The sequence below is a fragment of the Monodelphis domestica genome, chromosome 7 (assembly GCF_027887165.1).
Source record: "Monodelphis domestica isolate mMonDom1 chromosome 7, mMonDom1.pri, whole genome shotgun sequence".
Classification (NCBI taxonomy): Eukaryota; Metazoa; Chordata; class Mammalia; order Didelphimorphia; family Didelphidae; genus Monodelphis; species Monodelphis domestica.
The window spans coordinates 138,540,928-138,556,287 of record NC_077233.1 but is presented as its reverse complement, the minus strand read 5'-3'; the positions used below and the strand labels follow the sequence as shown (position 1 = coordinate 138,556,287).

At 35.5% G+C, this 15,360-nt stretch overlaps 1 protein-coding gene across 6 annotated transcripts in view; it reads left to right on the top strand.

Moving 5' to 3' along the window:
• Positions 1–15,360, top strand: part of CRAMP1 (cramped chromatin regulator homolog 1) — a 125,276-nt gene that overhangs the window by 57,382 nt on the left and 52,534 nt on the right. For all 6 annotated transcript variants that reach the window (XM_007499336.3, XM_007499335.3, XM_056805654.1 and 3 more), the window contains one exon: positions 11,878–11,926. In XM_007499336.3, coding sequence (XP_007499398.2) covers positions 11,878–11,926 — 49 coding nt within the window. The remainder of the gene's footprint in view (positions 1–11,877; positions 11,927–15,360) is intronic.

Below are 15,360 nucleotides of genomic sequence, written 5' to 3'. Positions count from 1 at the left end.
CACCTCTCAGACCAAAAACCTCTCCAACCAACCACCCCTCAGTCCTCAGACCCCTCTATCTTTAAGGAAACCATCCAAGTTCCCTCCCCTCAGTTCTCACATCTACCAATCACTGTCCATGTCTTCCCCGTGCCAATGGTGGCTCTAGCTTAACCCAGGACCGCCCAGAGGTCTGTGGCTTTGCACATGTCTATTGAAGGTCATATTCTCAAATAATTAAATCTTGATCCTTTGCTGCAGCCCTTCCTAAATCCTGTTAGGACTGAGTGGGGTGGAAATTTTATTTTCCAAGACCTGGTTCTGTCATTCCAAGTATCTCTATTGTATCAATTCTAAAATCAATCATGACTCAAATTAATTCCTGTTCTATGCTTAAGCATAGGTCAAAGCCCTTTCCATTGTTCAGCAAAAGGTTTCTGTCCTAAAGTAATCTTAAGAAGGGAGGAGGAGGAACCTCCCATGCCAATGGGGTTCACATTCCAATAGAGTTCCCACTATCAAGAGGAAATTTTTCAGGTATGAAATTTCCCAATGGTGAAATTTCCAACATTTATAAGTCTAAGAAATTTTAAGGTTTACAATCCCCCCCTGATGATCATTGGGAGACTAGTCTCCCCATTGATCATTTAACATAATCATTTTGTAGTTCTAAATTCACTTCTAACTAAAGATATACACAATATTCAATTTTCTAAGAGAAATTAGAATAGTGAGAGAGGAAATAGAAAAGAAAAGAAAGCAAAACCAATGTTTGCTAGGCGCATTGACAGAAAGCCAAATTAGGGGCAGTCCCTTTTGGCATAAATGTGTACAGTTACAATAAATGTTCAATCAAAAGTTCAGTCCAATCAATCACATCCAAAGTTCATTCTTGATCTTCTTGATGAAGTGTAGGTTTTCGGCATCTTTCTGCAACAGTTCATTCTCTGGATATAAAAGTTTCAAGCTTCTTTCTTGAAGATCTTTTCTCAAACAGAATCAAAATCTTTGAATTTTTTATAACAGTAAAATCTTAAACAAAATTCTTTGATTTTTATAAAAATACAGTCTCAAACAAAAAAAATTCAAAAATTCTTAGATTTTAAATTAAAATACATATTCCCACTGCTATCACCCTGACTTTATTCCAATTGTATTTTTTTAGTAGCCTCTAAATTAGCTCCTGCTAGTTGATCCCTTCTGTGACCCATCATGCATGCAGTTGCCAGATGAATCTTTACAAAATACTGCCTCTGTTATGTACTTCCCTTATCTAAAACCCATTTCTGAATCCCACTCATAAGATCAAATCAAAATACCTTAGCTTGGCATTTGAAACTCTATCTAGTTGGTTACTTTTCCAGCTTTTATCTTTTTGTTTTCTTTTTTTTAACATTATTTTATTTAGTCATTTCCAAACATTATTCACTGGAAACAAAGATCATTTTCTTTTCCTCCCCGCCCCCACCACCACCCTTCCCTCTCCCATAGCCGGTGCACGATTCCACTGGTTATCACATGTGTTCCTGTTTCTAACCCATTTCCATGTTGTTGGTATTTGCATTAGAGTGTTCATTTAGAGTCTCTCCTCAGTCCTATCACCTCCACCCCTATAGTCAGGCAGTTGCTTTTCCTCGTTGTTTTTTACTCCCACAGTTTATCCTCTGCTTGTGCATAATATTTTTTAGATCCCTGCAGATTGTTCAGAGACATTGCATTGACACCAATGGAGAAGTCCACTACTTTCGATTGTACCACAGTGTATCAGTCTCAGTGTATAATGATTTCCTGGTTCTGCTCCTTTCGCTCTGCATCACTTCTTGGAGGTTGTTCCAGTCTCCATGGAATTCCTCTACTTTATTATTCCTTTTAGCACAATAGTATTCCATCACCAACATATACCACAATTTGTTCAGCCATTCCCCAATTGATGGGCATCCCCTCATTTTCCAATTTTTGGCCACCACAAAGAGTGCAGCTTTGAATATTCTTGTACAAGTCTTTTTTCCTTATTATCTCTTTGGGGTACAAGCCCAGCAGTGCTATGGCTGGATCAAAGGGCAGACAGTCTTTTAGCGCCCTTTGGGCATAGTTCCAAATTGCCCTCCAGAATGGTTGGATCAATTCACAACTCCACCAGCAATGAATTAGTGTCCCTACTTTGCCACATCCCCTCCAGCATTCATTACTTTCCATAGCTGTCATGTTAGCCAATCTGCTAGGTGTGAGGTGATACCTCAGAGTTGTTTTGATTTGCATCTCTCTGATTATAAGAGATGTAGAACACTTTCTCATTTGCTTATTAATAGTTTTGATTTCTTTGGCTGAGAACTGCCTGTTCATGTCCCTTGCCCATTTATCAATTGGAGAATGGCTTGATTTTTTGTACAATTGATTTAGTTCTTTGTAAATTTGAGTAATTAAACTTTTGTCAGAGGTTTTTATGAAGATTGTTTCCCAATTTGTTGCTACCCTTCTGATTTTGGTTACATTGGTTTTGTTTGTACAAAACCTTTTTAATTTGATGTATTCCAGATTATTTATTTTGCATTTTGTACCTCTTTCTAAGTCTTGCTTGGTTTTGAAGTCTTTCCCTTCCCAAAGGTCTGACATGTATGCTATTCTGTGTTCACCTAATTTACTTATAGTTTCCTTCTTTATGTTCAAGTCATTCACCCATTTTGAATTTATCTTGGTGTAGGGTGTGAGGTGTTGATCTAAACCTAATCTTTCCCACACTGTCCTCCAATTTTCCCAGCAGTTTTTATAAAATAGTGGATTTTTGTCCCAAAAGCTGGGATCTTTGGGTTTGTCATATATTGTCTTGCTGAGGTCGCTTGCCCCCAGTCTATTCCACTGATCCTCCTTTCTGTCTCTTAGCCAGTACCAGATTGTTTTTGTGACCGCTGCTTCATAATATAGTCTGAGATCTGGGACTGCAAGGCCCCCTTCCTTTGTATTTTTTTTTCATTATTTCCCTGGATATCCTTGATCTTTTGTTCTTCCAAATGAACTTTTATTATGGTTTTTTCTAAATCAATAAAAAAAATTTTTGGAAGTTCCATTGGTATGGCACTAAATAGATAGATGAATTTGGGTAGGATGGTCATTTTTATTATATTGGCTCATCCTACCCATGAGCAGTTAATGTTCTTCCAGTTGTTCAAGTCTAGTTTTAGTTGTGTGGAGAGTGTTTTGTAGTTGTGTTCATATAGTTCCTGTGTTTGTCTCAGGAGATAGATTCCTAAGTATTTTATTTTGTCTAAGGCAATTTTGAATGTGATTTCTCTTTCTAGTTCTTGCTGCTGAGCTGTGTTGGAATTATATAGAAATGCTGATGACTTATGTGGGTTTATTTTGTATCTTGCAACTTTGCTAAAGTTGTTGATTATTTCGATTAGCTTTTTGGTTGAATCTCTAGGATTCTTTAGGTAGACCATCATTTCATATGCAAAGAGTGATAATTTGGTCTCCTCCTTGCCTATTTTAATGCCTTCAATTTCTTTTTCTTCTCTAATTGCTACTGCTAGTGTTTCTAGTACAATGTCAAATAATAGAGGTGATAATTGGCGTCCTTGTTTCACTCCTGATCTTAATGGGAGTGGATTTAGTTTATCCCCATTGCAGATGATATTAGTTGATGGTTTTAGATATATACTGTTTATTATTTTTAGGAACGGCCCTTCTATTCCTATGCTTTCCAGTGTTTTTAATAGGAATGGGTGTTGTATTTTATCAAAGGCTTTTTCTGCATCTATTGAGATAATCATGTGATTTTTGTTGGTTTGCTTGTTGATGTGGTCAATTATGTGGATGGTATTCTTAATATTGAACCAGCCCTGCATCCCTGGTATGAATCCTACTTGATCATGGTGAATGATTCTTCCGATCACTTGCTGGAGTCTTTTTGCTAGTATCCTATTTAAGATTTTTGCATCTATATTCATTAGGGAGATTGGTCTATAATTTTCTTTCTCTGTTTTTGATCTGCCTGGTTTTGGAATTAGTACCATGTTTGTGTCATAAAAGGAATTTGGTAGAACTCCCTCTTTGCTTATTATGTCAAATAGTTTGTATAGTATTGGAGTTAGCTGTTCTTTGAATGTTTGATAGAATTCACTGGTCAATCCATCAGGCCCTGGGCATTTTTTCTTAGGAAGTTCTTTGATGGCCTGTTGGATTTCTTTTTCTGATATGGGATTATTTAAGAAATTTATTTCTTCTTCTGTTAGTCTAGGCAATTTATATTTTTGTAAATATTCATCCATATCACCTAGGCTGGTATATTTATTGCCATATAGTTGGACAAAGTAGTTTTTAATGATTGCCTTAATTTCCTCTTCATTGGAGATGAGGTCCCCCTTTTCATCCTTGATGCTGTTAATTTGCCTTTCTTCTTTCCTTTTTTTAATTAGATTGACCAGTACTTTGTCTATTTTGTCTGTTTTTTCAAAGTACCAGCTTCTAGTCTTGTTTATTAGCTCAATAGTTCTATCACTTTTGATTTTATTAATTTCTCCCCTAATTTTTAGGATCTCCAGTTTGGTTTTCTTCTGGGCGGTTTTAATTTGTTTGCTTTCAAGTTTTTTGATTTGCATTTCCAATTCCTTGATCTCTGTCCTCCCTAATTTGTTAATATATGCACTCAGGGATATGAATTTTCCTCTAAGTACTGCCTTGGCTGCATCCCATAAGGTTTGAAAGGATGTCTCGCCATTGTCATTTTCCTCAATGAAATTATTAATTGTTTCTATGATTTCTTCTCTAACTGATTTTGTAGTATCATATTATTTAATTTCCAATTAATTTTTGATTTGGCTCTCCATGTACCCTTACCGATCAATACTTTTATTGCCTTGTGATCTGAAAAGGCTGCATTTATTATTTCTGCTTTTCTGCATTTGAGTGCCATGTTTCTGTGACCTAGTGTATGATTTATTTTTGTGAATGTGCCATGTGGTGCTGAAAAGAAGATGTATTCCTTTTTGTCCCTATTTATTTTTCTCCATATGTCTATTAACTCTAATTTTTCTAAGATTTCATTCACCTCTTTTACCTCTTTCTCGTTTATTTTTTGGTTTGATAGTGGTTGGTTCAAGTCTCCCACTACTATGGTTTTACTGTCTATTTCCTCCTTCAATTCACCTAGTTTCTTCATTAAAAATTTGGATGCTATACCATTTGGTGCATACATATTGATTAGTGATATTTCCTCATTGTCTATACTCTCTTTTAAGAGAATATATTTACCTTCCCTATCCCTTTTGATCAGGTCTATTTTTGCTTTGGCTTTGTCAGATATCATGATTGCAACTCCTGCCTTCTTTCTCTCAATTGAGGCCCAAAAGGTCTTACTCCAACCTTTAATTCTAACCTTGTGAGTATCGACCCGCCTCATATGTGTTTCTTGAAGACAAAAGATGGTAGGGTTTTGGGTTCTAATCCAATCTGCTATTTGTCTACGTTTTATGGGTGAGTTCATCCCATTCACATTCAAAGCTATGATTGTCACTTGTGGATTCACTGGCATTTTGATATCTTCCCCTAGTTCTGACCTTTCTTCTTTAGCTATATCCTTTTGAACCAGTGATTTACTTTGGGTCAGTCCCCCTAATCCCCTCCCTTGATATGCTTCCCTTTCTAGCCCCTCCCTTCTTATGCTCCCTTCCCCTCCCCCCTCTCCTTCCCTTTTTATACTCCCTTCCCCCACCCCCTCCTTAATTTTCCTTTCTTTCTTGCCCTGTTGGATAAGATAGAATTCAGGATCCCACTGGATCTAGATGTTCTTCCCTCTCAGATTTGATTTCATTGAGAGTAAGGTTTAAGTAATTCCACTTCACGCTCTCTTCCTCTCCTCATATGAGAGTTCTTCCCCTCCTCTTCCCATGTGTTTCTTTATATGGAAAGATTATTCTATTAAGGCCCCCCCCTATTTCTTGAAGTAAATCTTAGTATTATCGACGGTTCCCCCCCCCCTTTTCCTTTCTTTGCCCCCACTTTCACCAGATCTTCTTAATGCCCCAATGTTTCTTCTAACTACTCTTATGATGCATACAATTTTTGAGAGTTACACAAAACATTTTCCCCACATAGTAATATATATAATTTGATGTAAATGTAGTCCTTATAGAAGAGAGTTTGACTGAAAGAAAAAGATAAGATCTTTTTCCTTTTCCCTTTCTTTCATATTTACCTTTTCATGTTTCTCTGGCTTTCTGTGCTTGGATATCAAATTTTCCACTAAGTTCTGGTCTTTTCTTAGCAAATGCTTGGAAGTCTTCTATTTTGTTGAATGCCCATACTTTCCCCTGGAAATATATAGTCAATTTTGCTGGGTAGTTGATTCTTGGTTGGAGACCCAGCTCTCTTGCCTTTGTAAATATTGTGTTGCATGCTTTGCGGTCTCTTAGTGTGTTAGCCGCTAAGTCGTGTGTGATCCTTATGGGAGCCCCCTTATATCTGAAGCTCCTCTTCTTGTCTTCTTGTAGGATTTTCTCCTTTTCTTGGAAGCTCTTGAATTTGGCAATTACATTCCTAGGGGTTATCTTTTGGGGATTTATTATAGAGAGTGTTCTATGAAACCTTTCTATTTCTATTCTGCCCTCTTGCTCCAGAACATGTGGGCAGTTTTCTTCAATAATCTCCTGTAGAATAACATTGAGGTTATTGTTTATCTCTGGTTTTTTTGGGAGACCGATAATTCAGAGGTTGTCTCTTCTTCCTCTGTTTTCCAAATCTGTGACCTTTTCAGTGAGATATTATATGTTTTCTTCAAATTCAGTAATTTTTTGGCTTTGCTTTATTGATTCTTGCTGTTTTATGATCTCACTTTCTTCAGGTTACTTAATTCTGGTCATTAGGGACTGGTTTTGCTTTTCAGCTTTGTCTGCCCTTCTGTTGTATGCTTCCCGCTCTTTCTCCAATTGTGCAGTCTTATCTATCAGACTCCTGATCTCTTTCTCCCATTTTTCTTTCCAGAAGGTTTCCATCTATTGGGTAAGCTCCAGTTTGAGATCTTCCAGAGCTTGTTGATAGTTTCCTTTTTGGGAGGCATGTTCTGATTTTTTTTCGATTTCATCCTCATTCTCTTCTTTTCCTTGGGTACTCCCACCATAAAAGTTTTCAATAGTCACCTTTTTCCCTTTCTTCCTAGAGGCTTGATTTTGGGCCATGTGAGCCATCCCTTTGGTGGTTTTATTCCGCTTTCTTTTTTGGTCTGGGGTCTGGGTGATATGGGCGGGTTTTCTGTGAATTTAGGTTGCCTCAGACTAGTTCTTCCCAGCCTCCGAGGTTTCTTAGAGAGCTGGGGCCCTGATCACAGCCAAACTGCCCAGATGTTCAGCTCCGCCCAGATAATCAGTGTGTGGTCCGCCCCTGGTGTTTAGCTCCGCCCAGATACTCAGCGCAACCACCCAGAATACAGCTCCACGGCCCCCGTGCTCAGCGTAGGATTCTCCCATGAAACAGCCCTGAGACAGCCCCCAGATCCCAAGGACCCTGGAGTGCCCCCCCCCCAGACAGAGATGTTCCCCATTCACTCACTGTCCCAGTGAGTGCTCCGGTAGCTCACTCTGGTTTGGTGGGGGAGGTGGGGGGGGGAAGGGTGTCTCATGTTTCTGTGCAAGCTTTTCCTCCTTATTATAATGTGGAAATGTTCAAACCCCAAGGACCTTCGCCTCTTTGGGGTACTGGGGAGTCCTTCTGTTCCTCCAAAGGTGATTTTTATGCCCCTTTGATGTAGTCTATTTTGTTTGGTGCCGGGGAGAGGAAGCGTGTGGCGTCTAGATTGCAGCCATGTTTACCCGGAAGACCAGCTTTTATCTTCTAACTCCTATGGGAAAACCTTCTGCTCTATCCAGAGTGGTCATTTCATTTCATTTCTCTGTTCTTCATACTCTTACCTTTCCTTCCCATGTAGTTAAATATTCTTCATCTTTCAGATTCCAGCAATTCTATATTCTTCTGTGAAACCACCTTTGTCACTCTAGGCCACTGGTGTAAAATTCAAATAGAAATGTTCCCTGTAGGCTTTTTATTAACTTGGAAAACCTCAAACTAACATTATATATTGTATTTTCATTTATTCTGTGAAATCTTTTTTTAATACAGTTTAATCTGACTTGACCTCATGTAGGAGTTTTACATCTTCAGGTGTTCCAACTCAGCAGTAGCCCATTTCTAATCTCTCAAACTATTCAATCATGTACTGTTTTATGCCATCTCTTATGTTTGCTGTTTTTAATATTATTTTATAAATTGTTTAACTTTAAACTTTTATGTTATATCTTCTCCGTTATGCAAAGAAATATCTACACCCTTTATTTCTTTTTGTCTTCTACAATGCTTATCATACTAGGTTGCTCATGACTGGAACATTATTAAGTATCTGATTAATTGATGTGTTCAAGGTGTGTTCCTACAGACTGTCTTGAGAGAGTAGTGAGAGTGCATTATGAATAAGCATATCCAATTTCTGATCAATCAGCAAACATTTCTGATTTCTTCTAACCTTTACATTATTATGTAAAGGTTGCGTAGAATTGGAAGCAAGTTTGGTACTCTAGCTGTGAGGCTGTAGTTCAATATAATTCCTGCTTTAATGGTATATATACATGTTGCTGTTTGGAGCTATTTCCATAACACTTGTGTTTAAGTTTCTGTGTATGTTGTGTTTTAACTAAAAAAAATTGATAGTTTTTTTTTTTTACAACAGCTACATTTGCAAATGTAGCCTACCCCATTTTCTCTTCACAGAGAACTATAATAAAGAATTTTTTAAAAGGAGAAGAACAATTTAGTAAAACTAACCAACATATCAAAAAAGTCTGGCATTATATGCAGTGTGCCACACTCATAGTGCCCAATTTCCACAAGTACTGGAGGTCAAAGTGCATTCTCATATCTCTTCTTGAGGGCCAAGCTCAGCATAATTTCATAGCATTCTGTTTTATTACTGTTTTATGATTGTTTCCATTTACATTTTGCAGTATTGTACTTATTGATTTTATGTTTATTTTCTTATATATTATATTATCCCATCAATTTCTTCTATCTTTAACTCTTAGAGGTTTAGAGGTATATTTTTCCAAATAAAATTGCTGAAGTGAATTTTCTTTTTGAAAGTTGTAAGTTTTCCTTTCTCTCATGAAGTCTTCAGATTGGTTTTCATTTTAGTGGTAAAGTTATATGAACAATTGTATTTAACTAACCTGGGGACTATGCTGGCATTTTGGATTTTTCTCCTTTCTTAGTATCTTTAGTATTTGGTATGATCCCTGGCACTTTTTGATTGACTTCCTATTCCTTCCTTTCAAATATAGTCTCAGAAGCATAATTTCCTGTACTTGTTATTTAAAAGTTGATTTACCATTTTATTTACAGGCTTAAATGATTCAGTATTTTACTTTACATGGTGAGCATGGGCAAATCACAACTTCTCAAAGATTCACATTTTGTAAAATGGAGATAATTCCATTCAGTTCAGTAAGTCTTTGCTTCTTGAATAACTTAGATTGTACAAGCTCGGGAAGGGAATGCACAGATGACAAGTAGAGAAAGGAATCTATAAAGAGAGAGGGCAGGTTGGAGTCAGATTGTGGAAGACCATATTTTCTTTCTTAAAAGTTTGTACTGTTTTAAGAGATGAAGGAAAGGCATTGGCAATTTTTGATTGAGATGACCCAATCAGATACAAGAAAAGTAATTTTGGAGGCTAAATGGAGGGTTGGGGTGGAGATTAAGTCCAGGCAAGCTGTGACAAAAGCATGAGCCAGGGTCATGGCTTTGTGAGTATAGAGAAGGGACAGGTATGAGAGATGTGGAGGTGGAAGGTAATATTTGTAAATAATACTGACCTCTTTAGGTAATTGTAAAGATCAATTGAGATAAAGTGTATAGTTTTGTAAAAAGTACTAGCAAATATCAGCTAATATTGTTTTTCCTACAGTTTTTATCCAGATGGTCTTTTAAAAAGCAGAATATTCTGGGTTTTTGTCAAATTGAAGAAATTGTATCACTTGGCAGTCATATAATTTCTTGTCCTTGGAACACAGATAATTTGATAAATTCCTCAGGATCGACTTCCTATTACTACTATTTTAACAATGAAGATACTTAGTCTAATAAAATCAGGGGGGGTTGTGAATGTTAAATTACTCCACCCTACTTAGACCGTACTTTAGGGGAAGATAAAGTTGTAATCTCCTGATTTAACAATGAAGGTACTTAACTCTTACCTTATAGTGAAGCTAGAACTTTTAAGTTAAGTCTATTTTAAGATCTTAATACAAAAAGGTGTTAAGTAACTATAAAGGTTAAATTAATCACAAAAAGGTTAAGTAACTCACAAAAGGTGAACTTAACAAAGAAGTGTTAACTCTAAAGATATAATCTAATCAAAGAAGATGAGAACTCTAAAAGATATGGGCATTTAGAGGAGGAGACACAAGAGTGAAAGGTCTATATATCTGGCTCTCTTCCTCTATTGGACACCTTTCTGGCGGTGGAGAGTTGGCTGGTGGCAGCGTGCTGGGCCTTTCGGCATCTTAGCATGGCTACAAGCTATTGTCCCATTTGGTGGTGAGTTTCTGGCTCAGTTTTTCTCTTTTACTTTCCAACTTTATTCCCTTAGAAGCCTCTAATCTTCTTCAGAGACCTAGAGGCAGGGATTTTTAAACTCCCTCTGGCACAGGCCAGGCAGGAGAAATCCTATATCTTCTTTCCTCCTTCTCCTTAAATTCCTTCTCTCAATATTAATTAAATTACCATAAATTTCCAGACTGACTTGGGTATTTTATTTGAGATTTCCCTTGGCGACCAATTAAATCTAAATTTTAAGTCACAACCCTAAAATTATCTTTATAGTCGACAGGTTACTTCCTTCTCTATTTATTATAAGGGATCTAGATTTAGTTATTAACAATTGCTTAAGTGTATAGTCAGTAATGCATGACCAAAAATAGGTGTGCAGTTTTTATTTTTATTTGGTATTCAAGATTAGAAGAACTGCATTTTTTGGCATTGTTTTGTTCTCTTGGCAACAGCTACATACACAGTATGGATCCAGGGAAATAGTGGCTTTGTTTTGTTTTCTGAGTTTATGCTTTATGACACAAACTGTAGTGTCACTAGACAGGGAATGTTAAAGAGTTAAATGTGCTTGCATATATGCAGACCAAAGATACTTTCCCAACTCACAATTTCTTGGTTTTTTAATTAATTTTGTCCCTTTTATTGTCATAATGTTATATATTGGAAGGGCAGTTAGGTGGCTCAGTGGATAGATAGCAAGGCCTGGAGATGGGAAATTCTGGGTTCAAATCTGGTCTCGGATACACCCTAGCTATGTGACCCTGGCAAGTCACTTAACCCCATTGCCTAGCCCTTACCACTCTTCTGACTTAGAATCAATACTGCATAAGGTAAGGGTTTTAAAAAAATAATGTATTGAAACAGTTCCAAACCCTATTCTTCTTTATAGCACAATATATCTCATTCAAATGAGGCATACATTAATTGTGAAACTACAAAACTCTGAAACTAGCAAATTGTCATTAAACAAACTGAAAGAGTATCTACTATATATGTGTACAATATTATTCCCACTCTTGTCAGAAGACACAAAAATGTATAATTTGAACATAATTAATTGTCAGATAAGTGGTGCAGACAAATGCACATTTCAAAGACTGTGGGTAAATTAGTTGGGTTATAAAAGTATGTTGATAGTATAGTAAGTTGAAAATTAGGTAAAAAAGGATAAGATTAGATTGTGGAGTATCTTAAATACCAAGCCAAGGAATCTGGACTTGATCCTTAAAGCAATAATATCCAAGACTTGAACTTTATGATTTACTTGCATCATGTTCTTATTTGAGTATTTTCTTTTTTTATTTGAAGGCATGGATGATAAGAATGCTACAAAGCTGAATGAACTTATTCAAGTTGGGTAAGTCAGTATTTTATTTTCCATTATTAATGAAGCCTGCCTTGTGAATTGTGTCCTTTTGAAGGAGTTTCAGAAATTGATTTAATACTATGTACCTTTACTCTAGGTACATTTTATTCTCTTTTCCCATTGAAAATAGTTAAATATTGATTTCATAATAAATATTAGTATTTTTGTGGGAGAAAATTATACTTGTTAGTTCCCCTCCTTTCCCCTTAAAAAATTGCCTAATGTGAAAGGCAGCTATTATTACATAAGAGTATTTCAGCATACTATAGGGCATGGACAGACTCTCCTTACATTACTTTCACTATACAAACTCTCCTAACTGCTATTTCAATCTTATCCCATTCTAAAATTTCTTATAGCAGTGCATACACATATTCTTGTCCCTTTCCCAGTATGCCCCATGTTATCATAAAAGGTTTGTATCCATTAATGTCCAGTTTTACTCTTTGATTTAGAGGCTATGTACCAGTGTTAACGAAAATTATACTTTTTTTACAGACCATTTTTACATCTGTATGATTAGTCATTGGATTTAATATTCTTATAGCCTCACACTTGTTATCAAGAAAAGGCCAGCCACAACACCAATGAAGAGGAAATTAAAGCAATCATTAGGAGCTATTTTGCCCAATTTTATGACAATAAATCTCACAATCTAGGTGAAATGAATGAATATTTACAAAAATACAAGTTGCCCAGATTAACAAAAGAGGGAATAGAATCTTCAAATAATCTCATCAGAAAAAGAAGTTGAAGAAGGCAGAGAAGGAGTCCTACCAAATTTTTTTATGAAACTGTCACCTAAGCCAAGAAGAACAAAAACAGAGAAAGAAAATTATAAGCCAGTTTCACTAATGAAATACAGATACAAAAGTTTTAAATAAGATACTAGCAAGGAGATTGCAGTAATATATCATGAGGATCATTCACTGTGACTAGGTAGGATTTATACCAGGAATGCAGGGCTGGTTTAATATTAGGAAACTGTCAGCATAAATTGGCCATATCAGTAACCAAACTAACATAAATCGCAGGATTATCTCAATAGATGCAGAAAAAGCCTTCTACAAAATGCAACACCCATTCCTATTAAATACACTAGAAAGCATAGAATAAATGGGTCATTCCTCAAAATAAGTAGTATCTACCTAAAACCTTCAGCAAAAAAAAAAAAATCATCTACAATGGTGATAAGTTAGAAACCTTCCCAGTAAGATCAGAGGTGAAGCAAGTATCCCCATTGTCACTGTTATTTAATATTGTATTAGTAATGCTAACTTTAGCAATAAGAAAAAAAAAAGAAATTGAAGGAATTAAAGTAGGCAATGAGGAAACGACCATTATTCTTCGCAGATGATATGATGGTATACTTAGAGAATCCTAAAGAATCAACTAAAAAACTAGTTGAAATAATAACCTAAGTAAAATTGCAAGATACAAAACATCCACATAAATCATCAGCATTTTATATGTATTACTAACAAGTAGGCCAGGAGCAGAAATTCCATTTAAAATCATGCTAAATAATATAAAAAAGAAAAAGCCAGCCAACATAGTGCATTATGATTGTTGATTAAAACTCCTTTCCTTATAAAGCACTGACATTTTATTTTTGTCTTCCCCTCCCATACTTTCTTCCCTTTTCTCCTTTTCTTTTTCCTTTTCCTTTCCCCCTTCCTTTCAAAAACACAATTCATTATCATCTGAATAAAAAAACTCACAGCGATTGACAACAGATCTTTCAGTGGTTACTAGTAGTAGAAACATTTGTACCTGGAACTAATAAACTGTTAAATTATTTGTTTGAATTCATAATTTCAACTTTAAATTACTCCTAGTTAATTGACTAAAAGACATAAAAGCACTATATACATAAACAGGTGAATAAATATTCCTTCAGAAAAATAGGTTAACAAACTATAGTTCCATGAATATCATCAGTAAGTAAGCTAGAGAGTTACTAGTAAATCTAATAGCTAACTATTTCCTAATGTTTCTGCTAATTTTTGGTTAAGAAAGGACTACATCAGAACAACAGGTTTGCCTAAAACCTACTTTGATTTGATTAACTTCATTAATGCCATATTACAAAGTTAATATAAATCTGTTAGTACTTGGCAGATTTATGGAGTGAAATATTCAAAACCTCTGAGTTTACTCTTTTTAAGTAATTCAAAAGGAGCTATTTAATTGACATCCTTACTTGATCAGAATCCCCTTCTAGAGAGTAGTACTATGCTTTCTTTTTGCCTTAAACTGAACAACAGACAATACATTCTTCAGTGTTTGGTAACAGAAAATACCATGTGACCTCTATACGGGATAGCCTGATGCTAATACCTGGTTTGGGTATCCACTGAGAACTATTCAGGAAAAAGGAAATCTGCTCTTTTCTTAGTGTAAGTCAGAACAGCATTCTCTAACACACAAGCACTTGAGTATATTACAGTAAAATTTCTTTTATATAAACTCTTTTAATACAAAAGTTGTTTTTCATGTGATTGCTTTCCCCCATATGTTTGAAAATTTTCATTCACTAGTAAAAGTTTGGTTTGTCTTATTGACTCATCATTATTCAAATGTAACAGATTTTTATCACTAATAAAATCTTTAGGTAAATTATCCATTTTATTTTTTCAGAAAACTTTCTTTGAAATGACATGGGTCATGTTGGCAGTTTTATGAAAATGGAATTGTGGTGATCCATATTGGCTTTTGTATTTTTTTAAATGTGAAAAAGGTTTGCTGTAACACACGCTTGAATGATAAACTGCTAAACACTGATAATAAAGCGCCATATGCCTCTAAGGCCCAGCACAAGACTTCACAAGAATAGAAAATTGAATTGAATTTATATAGACGGTAACTAAGATAACTTGTCAGTTAGCAAGTTTTCCTTGCAATTCTGTGAAACTCATGATTTTAGAGAACCCATTTTTCACTTCTGGTGTTATATTTAATTTGAATTGGGACTTGTAAATATTTGCTCTTTATTTGCTTATTGAGCATAAAAAAAGGAATGATGTGAGTAACATTTCTTGAATTTTTTGGGGGGGAAAATGACATCACCATAACAAAAGCTTTTGCTTTTTACATAGGAATTCTTTGTCTCCTTCAAGTCTATTTGTCTATTCTCTACTTTTAAAATTTTTATTCATGGCTCCACTGTTTGTTTTCTGAGTTCCATAGACTCAGAATCTCAACTGTCCTTTAAAAATTTTTGCCTCTTCTCTCCTGTATTTCAAGCTTTTTGTTCATGTCTGCTTTATGGCATTGCTATATTGCATTTTAAAACATTTATTTTTGTGCATATACTTTACTAGATTATAAGTTCCTTCAGAGTATATAATTATAGTTATAATGCATCTGATGACAGCATCATCATGGTACTAGTAATGTGTGATACATAATTCATTTTCATTAAA